This window comes from Sminthopsis crassicaudata, chromosome 4 (genome assembly GCF_048593235.1).
Source record: "Sminthopsis crassicaudata isolate SCR6 chromosome 4, ASM4859323v1, whole genome shotgun sequence".
In the NCBI taxonomy this organism is placed as follows: Eukaryota; Metazoa; Chordata; class Mammalia; order Dasyuromorphia; family Dasyuridae; genus Sminthopsis; species Sminthopsis crassicaudata.
This window is the reverse complement of record NC_133620.1, coordinates 370,338,409-370,358,316: the sequence shown is the minus strand read 5'-3', so window position 1 is coordinate 370,358,316 and position 19,908 is coordinate 370,338,409. Positions and strand designations below refer to the sequence as shown.

The 19,908-nt window shown below is 38.2% G+C and overlaps 1 protein-coding gene and 1 long non-coding RNA gene across 5 annotated transcripts in view; one reads left to right on the top strand and one right to left on the bottom strand.

Annotated features, from left to right (window-relative positions):
- The window catches only part of ACACA (acetyl-CoA carboxylase alpha), a 221,727-nt gene that overhangs the window by 181,359 nt on the left and 20,460 nt on the right, over window positions 1-19,908 (top strand). For all 4 annotated transcript variants that reach the window (XM_074262047.1, XM_074262045.1, XM_074262046.1 and 1 more), the window contains 7 exons: window positions 456-599; window positions 1,177-1,297; window positions 4,703-4,799; window positions 7,914-8,010; window positions 8,668-8,803; window positions 14,932-15,109; window positions 16,810-16,922. In XM_074262047.1, the coding sequence (XP_074118148.1) occupies window positions 456-599; window positions 1,177-1,297; window positions 4,703-4,799; window positions 7,914-8,010; window positions 8,668-8,803; window positions 14,932-15,109; window positions 16,810-16,922 (886 nt within the window). The remainder of the gene's footprint in view (window positions 1-455; window positions 600-1,176; window positions 1,298-4,702; window positions 4,800-7,913; window positions 8,011-8,667; window positions 8,804-14,931; window positions 15,110-16,809; window positions 16,923-19,908) is intronic.
- On the bottom strand, window positions 4,635-7,584 carry LOC141539365 (uncharacterized). Its single transcript, XR_012481279.1, has 2 exons — window positions 7,383-7,584; window positions 4,635-4,842 (listed from the first exon to the last, which is right to left on the bottom strand). It is a non-coding gene; the product is annotated as an uncharacterized LOC141539365 (long non-coding RNA).

Sequence of the window (19,908 nt, the reverse complement as noted above, 5' to 3'; positions counted from 1 at the left end):
ATGTAGGCTCTTTTCTGGGGGCTTTTTTATGACCCCTACCTGGCCTGAAAATGATGCTGCTGCCTTGTTTCTCAACTTGCCAATGTCCCCCAAGTTTGCTGTTTTACAGTGCTACATTGTGCCATTGTGGTAGACTGGAAGGAAGGGGGAGAATTGATATTTGTATCTGTAGCACTTCATAATGGGGACAATGGATTGATTTTGATAAAAGGCAACTTCCCACAAGAGATATCAACAATGAATCTTTGTTTTATATGCCTGCCTTCTTTGTGGGATAGTAATCTAAGAAGTCCACACAGTTAAAACTCTATACTGTACCAGGGGTCTGCAGTCCTATTCTTATTTTAGAAAATGGTTAGAGAAGGAAGCATTGGTTCTAAACCCTAAAGTTATATATTAGTGCCTACTCTGTGCTAACACACCAGACATTACCTTTCTTTTCCTTGGTTCCCTAGGTGCTTGGGCGGGAAGTATATACATCTAATAACCAACTTGGAGGCATCCAGATTATGCACAACAATGGAGTGACGCATAGTACTGTATGTGATGACTTTGAAGGAGTTCTTATGGTCCTACATTGGCTGTCCTATATGCCCAAGGTAAGTGCCCGTACCACTGACACAAATCGGGAAGCCTACCCTTTGAAGTACCCAGATGTTATTGCCCATTATCTAAAGGATTCTTAACATTAAATTTTTTTATCCCTTTTGCTATTGACTCTACTTTGACTTAAAATCTTCATTTGCAATATGGCTTTGGATTACATTGATTAGGCTTCCTGAAATCCTTTTTTGCCCCATGAATTTTTATGTCATATATAGCTACAGAGCCCTGTACATCAAGACTGGATCTCGGATACAGTTACTTTCTTTATACAACCTTTTCTCCCATTTGATTACTGAGAATCACACAATATTGCTTCCTTGAAATCAAAAGCTGAAGGGCCATAATTTATTTTTTCCAAAACTCTCAATGAGATTTACAATCTGTATATATTTCCTTGGAGTTGACAGGTGATTGGGGATGTTAGGAGATTACTGTAAAAGTTTGAGCTTATGATTCCACATGTGGCCTACCATCAGTTTGAATCTAGCTTTTGTTGCTGAATTTGAATATAGGAAGCCTCTAACAGCTATGTGTTCTTTTGTGCTTTTCCTCTCTCCAATTTCCTTTTAGAACGTGCACAGTCCAGTTCCCCTCCTTAACTCCAAGGATCCCATTGATAGAGTCATCGAATTTGTCCCTACAAAGGCCCCCTATGATCCCCGCTGGATGTTGGCAGGACGTCCTCACCCAAGTATGTATACGTTTGTTATACTCTCTGAGACTTAGCATCTCCCATTCATCACACAAGCTGTCAGTTTATGTCTATTTCCTTTTTACTACTACATGGTCATTGTGTGATTTGTGCACAGTGACTTGTGGAAGAGGAAGAAAGACTGCTAAATATGTAGTTATGACAGAAGAAGGCAGGATTTTGATATGAGCAGTTATATAGAAGTAACAAAATTCATCAAAGAGAATATCCAAGGCATGATCGTCTAAAGCAACAATAGGAACAAATGAGATGTGGCCTAAAAGTCAGTCCCTGTTACAGTTCAGTCACCAAGCTCAGAAATCTAAGTTATCTTTATAAATTTTTCTTCTCTTCTTTGCTTTAAATAGCATTGTATAGAAAAAAAATTTTAAATCTTAACAAATATTGTCAGACATAGAAATCATACCTAATCCCTGAAAATAAATAACATTGAATTGGATAATATTGGAATAGTAGTTTGATTTTGCAATAGTACATTTATAATCAGCTACTTTATATGATACTTTGTTATTTTCTTACATTGTTGATATTCCAGTACTGTATTTCTTCTGGGAATTTTTTAGAACTTTAAATTCTTTGAACATTAGGGAGTCCTAGAGATCATCTGGTTGTCCCACCACTTTCAGATAGATTTCATGTATTCTATTCGTGAAAAATTGAGGCTATCTGAAAGAAAAGAGATCTACTCTTAGAAATCCTATCCACTGTTTGAATAGAAATACTATTGGGAAGTCCTCCTTTCAATTGAATGTTTTGGCTATTTTCAGGGGTTTTTTTTTGTTTTGTTTTGTCTTTTAGGAATTTGTATTGCTTTGAGTTGTCAGATGTAGCTATTTTAAAGATATTTCATATATATATGAATATATGAAATATATGAAAGAAAAAATGGAATAGTTGCTAATGAATTTCATTGAATTTAAAGACAGTTGAACATTTAAATTACTTTAGAGAAAGATATCTTCATAGTGAGGTTGAAAGGTAAATTGCTTATTCTTTACTTTAGCAGATGACTAGAAGTTAATTGATTTTTTTTTTTTTTTTTTTACTTTTTAAAATTTTACTTCTAATCTTCAAATACTTTTCATTAATCTTAGTAAAAATAAATAGTTTCACACAAAGCATATCATAGATTAGGAACTTTTATCAGCATATAATGACTAAGCACAACTTTGGAGAACTGATACCCACGTCTTGATAGAGGTGTATTCAGTGCAGAGTGAGACATGTTTTGTTGGACATGACCAATGTGGGAATATTTTCTTTGATTTATAATGAGAATTTTTGTAATGAGAATTTTTTCTTTCACTCTTAATTAGGTGAGAGAATGGTGGTTTGTTAATTGAAAAAAAATAAAATCTTTTACAAAATGTAACAAATATAAATTCAAAAATGCAAATTCTAAAAAGAAAAAGAAAGAAAAAAGAAATCTTCTCATAGGCAACTTTTCCTCCTAATTTTGTACTATAGAAATGATAAGAGGAGTCTTAGATAATATGATTCCTCTCCAGTCTTAAGATAAATTGTGTCTTTCTCTGGTTTTGAAATCTCTCCCTTTGGAATTCACAATAGGCCCTAGTGACTATTCCCTTGGGGGGAAAAAAAAGGACCCAGCTGAGCTGAGTTGTAAGTTCTCTGAACTAAGTGCAGCCAAGTCTTTTGGGGAACTGTAAAGCCAAATTGCCACAGCAATAGCTCAGAAATGACAAAAGAAATCTGCAAGGCTGAAGTTTGGTTTTTTGTTTTTTTTTTAATAGTAGAATTATTACAATTCTAAAATGACTTCTATATTCATTCCATTCTTGAATTAAGTAAGAAGCATAAAATGATATAATCATGTAAGAGGATCAATTTTTAAAGGGCCTGATAGACATTGGCAAATGACTGGCTTGATTTGAGATGATCAAAATTTGAGTGTGTGCCTCTTCATTAGGAAAGATGGAATTGGGGTGAGGATGAGGAGGATAGTTTGAACATATATGTCCCTTTCATGTGTGCTACAAAGTAGGGGGTCATTAGCTCAGAATTTCATGGAGTAAAATGAAATTTGCAGTAAACTAAGTTTGCCATTTTTTGGATAATATTTTTTCATCATCTCCCCTGTAATTCATTCTCTTGTCTGTGTGCTGCTAACACTCGCTCCCAAATCAAGTGACTTCAGATTTTAATTTAGTGGAAGCGTTAAGGAAAGCAGATGATTCCCCTTGATAAGTTAAAGCAGATATCTCATAGGTGAAAAGTTAAAGCCATTTATTAGAAGAGATAGTGCTGTGATATTCTTCAAACTGACGCTCGACACGAGACCAGAATCTAAACGATCAGCTTTGGGCTCACGATAGAGAGATAATTTTGAAATGGATGATCACATTTTACACTGGGGCCATGGAGGTAAGGAATGTAGAACACAGTAATTACAAGTTTGGTCTTGATAAAACACTCTTCATCCTGTTTAAGTCAGCAGAGGTTAGCTTGCTCGGATCTCCACTTTTAATTGGTTTTGGACTTGGGTTTTTAGGGGGCGGAGGGCCATGTTCAAATTAAAACAGTCACTGAGAAAACTGCGTGCTAAGGGGACAATCTTGGAAACATTTATTTGCACAAGCTTTATAGGGACTTGGTCTGATGCAGAAACCTGTGGAACAAAAAGTTTTCAAATGAGATGCTGAAGATAATATGATTCACTAGTGAGGGGAATCCTACGTTCTAAAAGGAATATTGGTTTTAAATGTGTTCATGTTGGCTGTTATATTTACTCTGTCAGTCATCATGCAGGAAGTAGTAGTGGCCCCCCCCCCCTTTTTTTTTTTTTTTAGGTTGGATATATTTTGTTGGTTCTAAATAAAATAATTATAATTTTCTAACTGAAGATTTGATCCTTTCCTTTTCTCCCCAAATTCAATGCCTTGCGTTCAGACATCATCTGATCATTTATACATACAAGTGATCATCTTCAGTTTTCTGTTTAAAAAAAAGTCAGTGGACTTAAAAGAAAATTGTAAAGTAGGTTTTAAAATAGAAATAGGCATTTTGAAAATATATTTAATGACTTGGCTGCCTGTTGACAAATGTTTGTGGTGTCTTGAAAAAAGCCAAGTTATTTATTTAAAAGCATGCAAACTCTCTCTGCTATCTGAACCCCATCGTTTAACAATAAATGATGCCTCTGCTGATAAATGACTCTCTTTATGCAGACTAGCAAATGAAATAGGAGATGATGTCTGACGGCAAATGAATGTTCAGCAGCCTAATGCTCACATGTATTATCATTTATTTTTTTCAAATAAAACCTAAAACACAAACTCAAAATCCAGTCTTTAAATTCTGGTTTTGGAGATTTTTTTATTTTTGTTTTTGACCTCTGATCGTTTTGTCTTCTCCTTTTTATAGCCCAGAAAGGTCAGTGGCTGAGTGGCTTCTTTGACTGTGGCTCCTTCTCTGAGATCATGCAGCCTTGGGCACAGACAGTTGTGGTTGGTAGAGCCCGGTAAGACTTCTGTTGCTTGATAAATGCTTTTTCTTATTTTCACCTAAAAAAAAAACAACAAAACAAAACAAAACCACCTTTCCACACAAAAGCTCTTGCTGATATTTCTATTTTTATCTAAGTCAAGGGATCTTCATCTTTTTGTGTGTATCGTAGATCCCTTGGTCAGACAGATTATGTTTTTAAATAAGTGAATGAAAAAAAATTAGAGGTTAGAAAAAATTAAGGTATCATTTTTTTCCCTTCTGAGTTCATAGATAATGCTCCATTCTAAATCTATCCATAGATCCCCAAGTAAGAGCCCAACTCTGACTTTCTGATCTATGGTCTTACACAGGTAGCCTAATTGAGCATTGCTTCCCCAGGGATATTTTTTGTGTGATTCAGATGAAACTTTGCTTCTGGTATTGATCTTGGACACCTAGGCTCCTCATAAGACCAAAACAAAAGGGCATAAAGGAGGTAGCAACAGGTAAATCAAATTCCTGTAGCTTTGTGGACCCTGGGAGAAGTCTCCTTAGTGCTATGAAGATTATTTATGAAGTAAACTCATTAGGTGGCTCCATAATCAGATTTGATTTATAAAATAAAGTTTAACAAAATCTGTAGGTTGCTGAGATTACCTACCTTTCTGAAGTAGGAAATTGAACTTTCTATTAAATTTTAATACCTACTCTTAAGGAGAGATTCACTTAACAGTATTCCTTGAATGGAATAATCTGCATTGTTCCTTGTAAGAAGCACCTGCCAAGCCTGATCTTAATCTAGTTCTGCACTGCTGAGACATGCTGCCTTGGGGACTGGTATCTGAAGCTCACCTTCCTCTCAGGAGCAATCATTTTTCCTTATCTTTGTGGAAAGTGGCATCTGCTTGAGATTCTCCAACATGCTACATTTTCTTGAGATTTAGATTCCGGACTTGAAAATAATTCTAGATTTTGTGGTTCCTTCAACCCAAAAGGCAGTTCCCCTTCATGCTGGTAGCAATAAGGAACTATCAAATAGTGCGTCTCATATACAGTGTTTTTGAGTTTGAAGGATCTGGGGCTAGTTACAGAGATTGTTGAAGCTTACAATGACAGTATTTTAGATTTCTTTTAAATCTACTGCCTCATCATGGTAAACAGGTGTTAAGTCATGTAAAAATATCTAGTGAACATTATACCAAAGAAACAAAAAGAGAGAAACAGAAACTCATCCTTTTTATCATCCTTCCAAGCCTCCCCCAAAAACCCCATTTGTAGATTCTGTGTGCTCTCTTGTGAGCTTAAGCAAGTGTAAAACTATTCTGCTATTTCTCTGGAGAGAAAATATTCTGATGTTAAATCCCAAAAGCCTGTCAATATAAAGGGCTTTGAGATCTTTCTCTAGAAAGCAGATAATAAGGCTTCATCTATTTTATTGTGTTTGAAGAAAACAACAGCAGAATTTTCCCTTAGAGTAGACATCTTGAGAGAGAGCATTTAGCTCTTGTTGTTTGTACTCATGTTTATAGCTATCCTTAGCCTGATACTTTTTTCTTTATATTTGATAAGTTCTGAGCTTCATTGTGTTATTCTCACATGCACATGCTTATGCACACACACACACACACACACACACGTATATATAAAAAAAAATGAAGCTTACTTCTTTTCAAAAGCAATGGCATTTCAAAAAATAAATATAAATGTATTCTTTGTGGTTTGTTACTGTAAGTGCTGCCAAAACTCATCTTTGGTATGTATGTTTGGAATATGTGTGCTATTGGCTGTAAATTGTCTTTTATTATTCCATGGCACCTTGTCCAGGGACACACTATAAAACAAGATGTAGCATCTTCATGTGCTAGCCTGATAAAATTTATATGAAGTATAATGGAAAACAGAAGTTGTTCTGAGCTGTTTTCAAGTTCAATAAATAACTGTAATACTCGGATAAAGATGTTCTTTATTAGGTCACATGGGCCCTAATATATAAGTTATAAGTTACCGATTTAGGGTGGCTTTTGCAATTACAAGTTTCCAGTTGGATTGTTAATCATTGGGAATAGGAATATTTCCAAACCCTCCTGTGTACCTCCTGCTCGTTGTCTGTGCTGTCTGGAGTGCTTTGCATCTGATTGGGTACAGGCAAGTGATGGGGGCAGGGGATGAGTGGTCCCTGCCTAGTCCCCAACAGGTCTTTTGGGATGAGAGAAATCTATTTCTAGTAGCCATTTTAATGGGTAGTCTATGGGGATTGAAAAACTAACATATCTAGCCTCATCCCTAAGGAACAGAGCCGTGAAAGCTAAAATTGAACCACATCTTGGGAAGTCAGGTTCTTTTTCTACCATAGCATCATATCTCTCCATCCCCCTATAGTGTCATTTCTGGGCTTTCACCAGATAAGCTTTGTGAGTAGGATTGGGTTGGAGAGAAGCAAAGAGGCCACAGGGACCTTGGAGTTCTGTTCAGGTATTTTAAATTAATCAGCCCATGTGAACCTGGAGATGTATCTCCTGCTACCACTCTCTCAGTCTATGGAAGTTACCTCTGCCACTCATTCCAAATGGAAGCAGAAGTTAAGGATTTTTCTAACTGTTTCTTTCTCTTTTGTTACCTTCCGATACGTGGAGTTGCCATACATACAGTCTCATCTCTCCTGGCGATCCAAATTTATTCTTATTGAAAGAAACAGATTTTTAAGACAAAATCGCATAGGATTAGAGCTGTAGAACTATACTTTAGATATTATCTAGGCCATAGCTCTCAGGATGAGCCTGGTTTGTCAGTTGCTTCATTTCTTCTAGAACTCTTGTCTTGTGTTCTGTTTTTCTCTAATTGGGTGGTAGTCCTTGATGTTTACTGTGGTTAACTATGGGCTGGCCCATATGGGTGTTTAACAAATTCCATGACGCTCTAGTTTATTTGTCATGATGTCTGTTTGGTATTGAATCTAAGCCACATATGTGGCACCTAAAAAATCTAGATGTTCTCTTCTTTCTCTTAAAATTGTTTTTCCTTCCATACTGCCCTCTTCTCTCTGCCCGTTCTTCCCTCAACCTCCCATTCTGTTGTGGGATTTAAAAATAAATGACTATTTGTAGAAGAGTAACATGTATGGATTCCTTTGTCCATCATGTGTTTTCAGGCTGGGTGGAATACCTGTAGGAGTTGTTGCCGTCGAAACTAGAACAGTAGAACTCAGTATCCCGGCTGATCCTGCCAACCTGGACTCGGAAGCCAAGGTAGGTCATATTCTGTGGTATGTTGTGCATCTATGTAGATGCTTCAAGCCACAGTCTTTAGAGTCTGTGGCCATTATTGAGACTTTATACAGTACCAGTAGAAGAATTGGGGGCCTTAGATATTCAAGACTACCAATAGTCTGGATGATTAGACTAAATAGATCGAGGGTTATTTTTTGCCTGTACAACCAGACATTTACCTTATTTCGACTGTGCTGCTGTCCATGCCAACATAATCTGTTTCCCCTATGGCTATGCTCGTGACTCTCAGAAGAATCAAGGCTACATTGATGTATTTGTGGAGGGAGGCTCTATGTAGTTCACAGTCTTCAAGGATTCTGCCCCATGCTTTGCCAAATATACTGGGAATGAAATTTTAAAAAGAGTGGGTTCTAGATACTAGAGAGAATAGTAGAAACTTAGCAGGAAGGAAAAAACCTCAGGTTCAAGTCCCAGCAGTGGTGTTCACTGTCTGTGTAACTTTGTACAACTTGTTTGACCTCTGAGTCTCTGTCTGTTTGATGATTAATAACTTTTAATCTGGAATGTAGGATTCCAAATTACTTTTTTCATCAGTAAAACCTGACTTACTTTAAAGAAACTTGTTCCTTAAACTATATTCTTAATAATGTTTACTTTTCTGACTTTTCCCAACAGATAATTCAACAAGCAGGACAGGTTTGGTTTCCAGACTCTGCTTTTAAGACCTATCAGGCCATTAAGGACTTCAACCGGGAGGGGCTTCCACTCATGGTTTTTGCCAACTGGAGAGGCTTCTCTGGTGGAATGAAAGGTGATCTCCTTTGATACTCTGCCTCTATGCCAGAGAGTTTTCGTGTAATTGGAGAAAATGAAAGGGGGGGGGGGGGAGCAGAAAAATGGCAGTATATTGAATAGCTCCATGTGAACTTTGAAGAATACTCACCAAGGACATTGTGAGCATGTCTGATTGCTGCTGCAGCTTGGAACTCAGCTCTCACAATTCCATTTCAAATAATACACTTTTATTACACACTAACAGAATTAAATTTCATTCCATTTCTTCCCTTCCAGAAGTGTTCCTTGATAAAGTTATCCCATTGAGATAGATTCTTGAGAAGAAATAAGTTGGGGTGGCTAGGTGACACAGTGGATAGAGCACTAGCCCTGAATTCAGGAGGACCCGAGTTCAATTCTGGTCTCAGACACTTAACACTTCCTAGCTGTGTGACCCTGGGCAAGTCACTTAACCCCAATTGCCTCAGGGGAAAAAAAAAAGAAGAAGTGGATCCCATGTTAAATGACAACTCTTTGTGGCAAATTGTGATGTTTACATAATTATTTTAGCACCACTCTGGGCTTATAAATTCCAAAAATTGACCCTTCAGTGGAAAGGACATACTTTGATTTGTTCTGATGTGAAAGTTGATTAATCCATGCTTGACCAGGACTACCCTTTTCTGAGTGAACATGGGATTAAGAGCATTTACTAAAGAATAAATTATGTGCTTATATGTATAGAAGAGAAAGCTTTTTTTTAAATACTCAAAATATTGCAGGAATTATACTTAGTTCTCGGAATGTAAATATGAAAAGCAAGATAGTCCTTCCCTTAAGGAGATTACAATCTAATAGGTGAAGATAATACTTAAAGGGAAATGTAGGCTAGGAAAGAAAGATTGTATCTCAGGAGTCATTGAGTTGGTGAATTTTTGTTTATGGCAGTCTTATTTATATGCCCTTTCCAGAAGCAGTGGTTTGATTGATTTAACTCCTGTTTCCAAAGCAAGAGGTTGGGAAGGAGAATGGGCAGAGATTGAGGATGTACCCAATACAGCAGCATCCAGGTTGACAAGGTGACCTGGGAGGATTCTAGAGTTTGGGGCCTACTAGATGGAAAGGCTAACTGGGTTGGTTTATACCCATTCAGTGATCCATTAAGTGACTTGGCTTCAAGAAGGGCATTCCAAAGCAAATTGGACTCTATACCTTAGCAACTTGAGGTATGGATTTTGGAGGTCCAGGTCCTTTGTGGAGAATACTAGACAGTAGCCTCAGACAGATGAAAAGATGTCTTGGAATGTGATGGTGAAGATGAATATGGAGAGAAAATGGGATCCTTTAGTTTAGTGAGGATATTGACTAAAATGTCTGTATGGAGGCCTTGGAGAACATAAGGTAGGGGTATAGACTAGTGAATACCTCATATAACTATGAGTAACTTATATTGTATACAGTTGTAGATTAAGACCAGTGGCAGAGTGCTGTGGATATAGGAGTCCAAATAAAACACTTGAACAAGAACAGAGGCAGCTGTTCAAGTTAGGCAGAGGACAACTTTTTATGCCACAATTCTTTCCTATGCTTTACTTGGAGACTCCTGGTCTCTGGGATAGTTCCTTTTGTTCTCTCCCTATTCCCACCCTCAAAGAGATACTTTTCCCCTAACTCCCCAAACTGAATAAATTGGCAGGTGTGCTGGGATAAATGAAGGGGGTTGCTTGAGCACTGGCTCACTATTCTTTTTAACCATAATTCTTTAGCTTGTTGAGCATGACTTTTCACCTCATCAAGATACTGGATTATAGTACTGTGTGAGAAGTTTACCTAGAACCTGTGCTAGTACTTGGCCCTGGTAAACTGTTGACAATATCAATTAGAATGGAATCCATCAGGTGGGGTTTTTAGAATTGACTTATTCTGACATCTGATGAAGCGTGTTGTGGTCACTCTCGGGCTACCCTCAGGCCTGCCACTTTGGGATGGAGCCTCATTCTTTGCTTCATGCTTCGGCTAGCTCTCAGCTGGACTGCCTGCCCTAGCACAGTTGGCACTGTTTTTGAAAGTTAGGTCTACAAATGAAAAATCCTAATATGAATCCAAATCCTTTTGAAATTAATTAAACTCTGCCTCCTACTCTCTCCCTCTCAGCATATTTTTCTATGTGATAATATCTTGTGGGCATTTCTCACTTTTGCTGATCAACAACTTATGTTAGTTCTGTGGACAGATGGGTCAGGCAGGGTATCCAGGATCCAGAAGTGAGCTATTGGCACAGGATAGGCTGAGCCCAACTCTGTGTCCTGGAGTTTGGTTTTAAAACCACCAATTGGAATTGGGCTTGGAACCTTACAGTGGAAGCACTGTTTCCGCATCACTTGTTACAGTAAGCTTTGGGGAACAGACAGGAGTGGAGGATAAGGACCTAGGTAGGTATAGGCGGGGAAAGAATAGTGCCTTTTATATTTACATACAGGTCAGGATGTTTTCTCCATATTATCTCATGTAAAGGGACTTGGGCAGAGAGCCTCTCGTCACTCTCCGTGTCCCTTGGGGAGATGTTTGCAGTTTTGGTTTCAATACTGGCTGGGGATTATACAGGGAGGGAAAATAAACAATTATGCTATCCCTCAGTGCACACAAACACACAGCCAGGAGCCGACTGCACTGTGGGTAAAATGACTCCAAAATTGTGTGTAATGAGTAGGAAAAGATTAGAGACAGCTCTTGCTATGCTGAAAATTGACATTAGTGAAGGAAAAAAAAAAAAAAACTCTTTACTAGGCAGCCTAGGAGGTCTAATTCAAGCAGTAAAAATATAAATAAATAAATAAAGGCATATCAAGATGGTATTGGGGCTTTTTTTCCAATAAGCTCTATCTGGCCGGAAGGCTATTCAGCATAATGCAAAATTAAATTATAAAAACTGACTGAATATTTAGATGGAAGAGCCATTTGGAAGCAGTTTATTTAGACGAACCGGCAATGACCCACAACAGGGAGACATCAAGCGTGAAATTTACTAGAAATTAGCACCAGGGTCCCAGCCTCAGCATGAATAGTTTGATAGGATGCAAATCCCAGTGATATTAAGCTGCTTCACTGCTGGTGCTACAGGGTCACTCTCAGTTGGCTTTTCATGTTATACTTATTATTTTTTCCTGGGACAGGTTATAAATAACAATAAAAAAAATGTTTATAGAAAACTTTAACTGGAATGAAAGCCTGTTTTAAATCTCTGATTACTTGGATGTTGAAATACGGTGTTGGCCATCCTTAATGGGCTCATGAGGAATATTATGTGTATGCAGCTTGTGTCTGCCTGATACTTGCCTTTTTTTTTTTTTTTTTTTTTTTTTTTCTTTTTTTTTTTTTTTTTTTTTGCTGGTAATTCAGCCCAGGCTAATAAACTCTGCCCCATCTTTAGAGGTGTGGAGCACAGTGGAAGACGCAGGCCACCTCTTTTCTTTGCTTAATGTGTATGGTATCACTGTTGATGCATATTTTGTCTTGGTGAAGGCCGTAGACAAATGCATACCTTGACACTGAAAAGACTGAAGGTAGAAGTCCTCCATGCCAGTGGGGAGGATGGCTGTTCTCCATGGGGCAGACCAGAGCTTATGTAATGTCTGTGTCTCTCAGGGAGGATCCATCAGCCTTCTCCATCAGTTTCTCAGGGCTGACTACTGTCAGCTTCAATGCAGCTTAAACATTTGGCAGACTGAGTTGCCAGCTCCTTTGCTGTGTTTTTGTTCCAGCTCTTAAATATACACTCTAACATGGAGGGATTTAGGCATGACTGTACATCAGATTATTTATTAACTGCTTCTTGACCTGTATCTAAAGTCTATGGTTTTGGAAGAGGTGGAATCTCAATCCCAGGCTGCAGCAGGGCTTTCTCTGAAATTGTCTTTATATCTTTTCAGATCTTGTGAGTGTCAGGTCACATAATAGTTGGAGTTCTCTGTCAAACTCATAGCACAGAGTTTAACTGCAAGTTCTCCAATTTTGGTAGACTTTTGAGGGGTTCAATTTCTATTTTCTCACAGCAACTTAGAAATTCTGGCCATTGGAAAAAACTCAAGTGGTGCTGAGTAAAGAATTCCATTGGACCGTTGGCATAGGGAATCTGCTTGTCAAGACCATTTCTGTTAATACAGGGCTGCTTCTTGGGCTCGATTTTATCATTTTATTTAACCATTGAATCTAGTCTAGGATAACAGAAAGCAGATAACTCCAGCCTGTTGTTTTGCCTAACAATAAGCTCGGTTCTTTCATTACCTCCCCACTCCCTTCCACTACACAGAAACATATATTGTGTCCTACTGTGTTTCTTTTCAACTTCCCTCCTTTGAGTCCTACCTTCTCTTATCATTACCACTCTTTTTCTGTTGTTGTTCTAGGGATATACTCTTGGCAGCACTGACTAATGTAATGCTAATTACACAATTATTTTATGATGTAGCACTAGTGGAAATATCTACTAAAGAATTAATTTACTTAAAATAATTTGAATCAAGCAATTATTTTCATAACCACAGAATTAGTGTAAAGTACTTAAAGCACTTTATTCGTAGCTCTTCATAATACAGCAGTTGTATAATTAGCAATAAATTTTTTAGATCTTTTTTTCTTTCTGAAAACAATTGTCTTCTCTGACCATGAATACACATCTAGGTTCCACATAAGGGAATAATCTTTCAATGAGATTGTTTAGAATGGCAGGGAACAAGTGAATTTCCCTGAATCTTGAAAAATCTGGCTTATGATTAGGAAAGAAGTGTAGTGCCTTGCAGTGAAGTGGCTGAAAGTATGTGTGCATAGATTTTGATTTGCTGAGGGCCAACATCTCAGCTTTCATACCTGCCAGTTAATCCCAATGAATACTTTGTTTTGATTTCTCTTAAATTCCTTTAGAATATTCTTCTGTAGTGGAATTTCAGAAGTTCTTTTTTATGCCTAATTGAGATTTTTGTTTCTGTAAAGAAGTCTGTTGTTTCTGTTACTTGGTAATCTGAAAAGATCTGGTGTTTTCCTCTTAAAATGTTATAATATAGCCCAACATCTGGAATCATAAAACTGCAACTTAAGTGGCATTTTGACTTCAGTGAACTGGGAAATGAAGAAAAGTCCATAAAATGTTCAACTCTGAAGGACTGGTCTTCATTTACAAGATCATACTTTATTCTCCTAGTCAGAGTCCCTTTTGCCCCTTCTGCTTGGGGCTGGGCCTGGGGCTGGTCACAGGGTTTTCTCTGTACAATGTGGGGAAGGTCTGGCAGTCTGACTATGTAACTTTTCCAGAAAGCATTTTTAGGGCTAAATGTTCATACCCTCAGGATAAAATATAGATAGAAATACTTTAGCATTAGTAACATTTTGGGAGTTGATTTTCCAAAGTGCACATTGATGAGTAAGATTAGTCATCTGTCAAAGTGGTTTCCTTACACTTCAGCCACTAACTCTTTGGAAATAGTGTCTGTTCTTTGGAGTCAGAACTTGAATTCTGACTTTGCCACTTAGTACCTGTGGGACCCTGGGCAAATCATTTAACATATTAGGCCTTTGGCTTTCTCATCTGTAAAAGGACAGTGTTGGCTTACGTGACCTATGAAACTCTTTCAGTTCCAAATCTATGAACTTATGAATACAGAATAGAAGATTAATTCCCTGTTTTCAGGAAGCTTATCTTATACTGGAAAAGATAAATTATTATACAAAAACTTAAAATGATATTAAACAATCGTTAAGACTATATAAATTCTCTTCTGTACATCAAAGAAATGGTTAGAGAAGGTACATAGTAAACAGACAATTAGGAAGACTTCTTATGGAAGGTGGATTTTGAACATTCTGTTTGAGAATGCATTTTTCTTTGCAGATAGATAGATTCCATGCCTTTGGTTTCATCAGTATGGAAGATTCCCAGCATGGGAGCATTTTCCACAATTGGAGATGAACAATTCCTCTCTAATTTATATAGTCTTAGAGAGAGGTCTCAGTCATTGTGAAGTTACTTAAATAATTTGCCCATAGTCATACAGCTATTCAGTGACAAAGGCAGTGTTTAAGTTCTGTATGTGTACAGATGTTCTAGGAAAGGTAGTTATTAGACATAGTGATGCTTTGTTGTTTGTTTCCTAACTTTTTTATTTTCCACAGACATGTATGATCAAGTTCTGAAGTTTGGAGCTTACATCGTGGATGGTTTACGTGAATGTTCTCAACCAGTGATGGTTTATATCCCTCCCCAAGCTGAGCTCCGTGGAGGGTCCTGGGTTGTTATTGATCCTACCATTAATCCTCGGCATATGGAAATGTATGCTGACCGGGAAAGCAGGTACTTCTTCCTTATTTTCCATTCACAATACCATATAGGCTTTTCTTTTCCTAAAATTAAAGAAATACTGGTTGTTGATCCTTAATGGAATTTTTCTCAATCTCAAACCAAACCCTGAGCTGAGCTCTGAAGTCTTTTCCCCATCCTACCTTGGGAGAGAACATCCTGATCCTTTTGGGAAATGAAATTTCATAGGATTTGCAAGAAATTTTAAACATCTTACAGTAAAATCTCTTCCTTTTTCAGATGAGGAAGCTGAGGCTAGGGGTAGGGTGAGTTTGGCAAAGTTAGGATTTCAATACAGGTATTCTGACTTGAAATCCAAACTCCTTAACAAAGCCATGCTGTCTTTAGTTCCTTACTGTCCTGAAAATATGTTAAGCATAACAGCACTAACTTCTCTTTTCCACCCCAACACACATTGCAGAAAAAGCCCCAAACTTAAGTTTTCTTACCTTAAAGGTCTATTTTGAGAACTTGTAAGTATAGTCTTACTTATAAAACATCAAGCACTCAAATGTCAAGATTCCCCATTTCTGAATTTATAGTTTGTTTTTATTTTACTTTACTTTGCATTATATAAACTCAGCTTTCCTTAAGAGTTCTAAAAGAAAAATCTGCATTCCAAAAAATACCCCATACAACCCATGTTAACTTTACAGTTTTCTTCCCACTTCTGCCGCTCTGCTTGGTGTTCTGAAAACTATCTTGCCACCAAAAAAAAAAAAAAAAAAAAAAATCAAACCTTAAAAATCTTCTCCATGTCAAAACCAGGAAACAGATACATGGCACAATTGGGGGCCTTCTGCTTCAAATGAGATCTTGCCTGCTATGCTGTTGTGTCCAGTCTGTCTTCTGTCATCCACATTGGGTCCCCACATGTCTGTCCCCACCCGCTGTATGTTCCTCCTTATCTCTGTCTCTGACTCCCAAGATGTTCTTGAACCAGCTCCCTTCTCCACAGCCACCAGCAAATTTGCATTATGTAAAAATCTCTGTACTTAGAGGTTTGCTGAATGGTGCACTTGAATTAAGTGAGAAATGTGTACTGACATCCTGGATTTGATCCCAACTTCATGTTGAACTTCAGACAAGTTGCCTGGCACTTCGAGGTCTCAATTTATTGAATTTTTTAATAGTCTGCCTAATCTTAAATGTGCCATTTAAGCTAGTGTCCTCCTAAAGGCACTGCAACTAGTTTTACCTGCTGCTGGCCCTGGATCTATCTGCTCAGAGTCCTGGTAGCTTCTAGAGAGCAGAGCATTTAGTGTTTCTTCTTTTGTGTGCAAAGTTATTGGCACTGAAGCCTCCTCTAAATGTATCTTGGTTCCGTGTGTGTGTGTGTGTGTGTGTGTGTGTGTGTGACACACATAAATACATACACACATAAACACATGCACACAAATACATTTTTAGTTTCTTTTTGGTTCAGGAAACTGACATTATTTGCGTTATCTTGTCAACAGTAGGTGGTGTGATATGCATTTTTGGGAGATGAGAATTGAGCTAGCAACGGTAATCAGAATTATTTTGTTTTTTGTACTTTTTCATACTTTGCATAGATGCAGTTCTCTTGTACCTCTCTCCCTAAGGTTATTTTTTGCAACCCATGATGAATTTCATTGCCTAAACCACACATTGTGCCCTCCTTAAAATTTCACTCTTAGTTTTTTTTTTTTTTTTTTTTTTTCTCTGATCAGAGGATCTGTTCTTGAACCAGAGGGGACAGTAGAAATCAAATTCCGCAGAAAGGATTTGGTGAAAACCATGCGTCGGGTGGACCCAGTCTACATCCGCCTGGCCGAGCGATTGGGTATGTCTGGTTTGCCTTCCTGGCAGCTCAATGAGCCATTCAGCTGATTTGTAATGAGGGCATTCATAGGCCAGGGGAAGAGGCATTGAAGCATTTGATCACATTCATGATCATCTTTATTTACTGTCCTCCATATGGTAAGAAATCTGCTAGAAAGAAATGCTGTATCTAGGGACGTATGTGTATACAGCAGGTGGAAAAATGAAAAGACTTTAAATGTCCCCAGCTTGCCCAAGTCTCTACTCTGGTGAATGTCAAAAGAGAGCCTTGCCATGTCTGACCTGCAGTTACTGTTGAATAGGAGAGTAAAATTGGATAGAAGGCACATCAACCTGTTTGTTAAATCATCCCAGTCCTGGCCTATGCAGCTTTCTGGCTTCTTCCTGCTCTGAGAAATGGAAGCCCTACAGTAAGGAAGCTGCCAGGGAGCTTTGAAGTGAGGAGAGCCCTCTGTGCTAAAGGAGGAGGCTGGCTCCTGAAGCAGGAATTGCAAGAGGGATTTGCTCCAGAGTGTGCCTACTCATTGCACTCTGACTTATTTGCCTACATGTTTGTAATTTGAACACCAATAACTAATCATGAGACTCCTATACTGAGTTCCCAGGCCAAGTGAGTTTCAACCTGTTCTTTAAAAGATGGTTTTGCTACTCATCTTGCCCATGGGATCCCTTGGTGTAAAGGTGACATGCAATCTTTTGTTGAGATTGCTTGGAGGTATGTGAGAAGATTTAGGGAGCTGTGAGAGACTTTTGGTAAAAACAAGGAAGTATGCTGGGTGAAAGGAGGAGGAGGAAATGTGGTGGTGTCTGTGTCCCCTTCATCTATTGTCCATTCCAAAAGTCATTCAAAGAGCGATGTCTTCAATACATTCTGATGCAACAGGTTTCTTGAGAACAAAAACTGTGTCATTTGTCTTTGCAATTGCCAGAGCTGTACACTTAGTAGTCACTTAATGTGTGCTTATTGAGTGATTGGACAGAACCCATTTAAGTCAGCTGCATGGCTGCCGTAAGGCACTCACTGTGCCAGAACCGGTGCCGAGTATTGCAGCACTTGGTGACTGTCCCTTGCGCCTAGCCTTGTGCGATGGATTATAGCCTGTCTCCGCTTCCCCACTGTTTGTCACTAGGAAACAAGAATCCAAGATACCTCTGGCCACCATGGTCTGATGGCTTTCTCTCTCCCTCCTTGCCTCCCTCTCTGTCTCTCTCTTATACACATACACACACAGTCACTTTTCAGAAGCCTGCTGCCACCCAGGGTTGTTGGGGTTTTTTCTTTTCTTGCTTTCTTTCACAAAAAATGATAATTACTCCAGAACAACTCTCTACACTTTAATTATAGGGGCTACAGCACAAGAGCCAAGTCCCTTACACTGGCACTGAGAGAGAGCTCTGAAAGCTTGGGCTGATAAGCATCTCTCTTAGATGGCTCATAATAGCTCCCAGCACTGGACGATCATTGCTGTTGTTTTGCCACTAATTCTGTACAAAGGCAGCAACAAGATGGCAGGACACAGTGAATTGGATTTTTTTTTTTTTTTTTTTTTTTTTTTTGCTGGTTTTCTTTCTGGCCAATTTAAAATTTGTCAAAGTCGGTCTTCTTCTGGATCACTGCCCTTTGATATTTCGCGCACTCCATTTGCCACAAACAAGCCGCAGGGCCGCAGTTCATGCTGACTCCAGCAGAAGCAGAGAGGGCTCCATTTATCTTACACTGCCTGCTGAATTCTTACTCATTAACTGGGGGTTCACTGCCTCTTTTTAACCCCCGATTGGCTGTTATCTCTCTAGAGCAACTAGATGGTGAGAAGAGAGCATTTGCTTTCAGACAAGGACTACATTCTGTGGAGACAGAGATATTCTCTTTGACCAGAAAGAGACACACTTTGTTCCAACCTTGATCTAGACCTTTCAGATCAAGGAAAGAAAATAGAGACAGATTCTCAGTGCTTACTAGTTAATAATTTCATGCCCATTCTTTGATTATAATTTCCTATCAGGCAAACTAGGTTACATAGTAGAACAGTGGACTTGAAATCAGAAAGACCTAAGTTCAAATTCTGCCTCAGATTTGTACTAGTTGTGTGATCCTGGGCAAATCATTTAACTTCTTATGGTCTCAGTTTTTTAGTCTGAAAATGGGTATGATAACAATAGGAACTACGTCATTGGTTGGTTCTGAGGACCAAATGAAACAACATATGTAAAGTGCTTTGCAAACCTCAAGCATTATATAGATGCTAGCTATCATTTCTGTAATTATTGTTTTCTGTCATTGATGAAGAAAATTGTGTTTGGTCTTGATCAGAATTGCAGCCTCATTCCTAGCCAGAAACTACACTTTTCTGCCTGATGCCCATCAAGGTTACTTTAAAGTCTGGCTTCTAAAACAAGATGTCAGGAAGGAAGCAGGATTTGGCCATATCCACTGGGCTACCTTGACTAAGGCTCTATGAGCTTTCTTGTCCTGCCTACCATATATGAGGTTTAAATGAAATAATGCATGTGTAACAACTTTGAAAACAATCAGGCAATCAAGAGCTATTGTTATTTAGTAACAATAATTTTATAATAAATTTTGTAAATAAATTTTATGATAAATTTAATAACAAAGGCTGTTGTTATAAGAGTAGAGTGAGCTTAAAGGGCAGGCCAAAATATATATCTATGGGTATAAACTGGGTGTGAAGTGCAGAATCCTGTGCTGAATCCTATGGATCCTGTTCTCAAGCATCATAGAGTCATAGATTTAGATCTAGAAGAAATGTCAGAGGTCATCAAGCCCCACTCCCTCATCTATAGATGAGAGAATAAATGACCTTGTCTGAAGTCACACTGCTAACTAGTATTAAGGATGGAGTTTGAACCCAGGGACTTATCTATTGTACCATGCTCACTTGAGGACTTTGCACTTTCTTAGAAATATGAAACATACCTATAGAAAGGAAAATTAAACAGTTAAAATACAAAATAATACATAAATG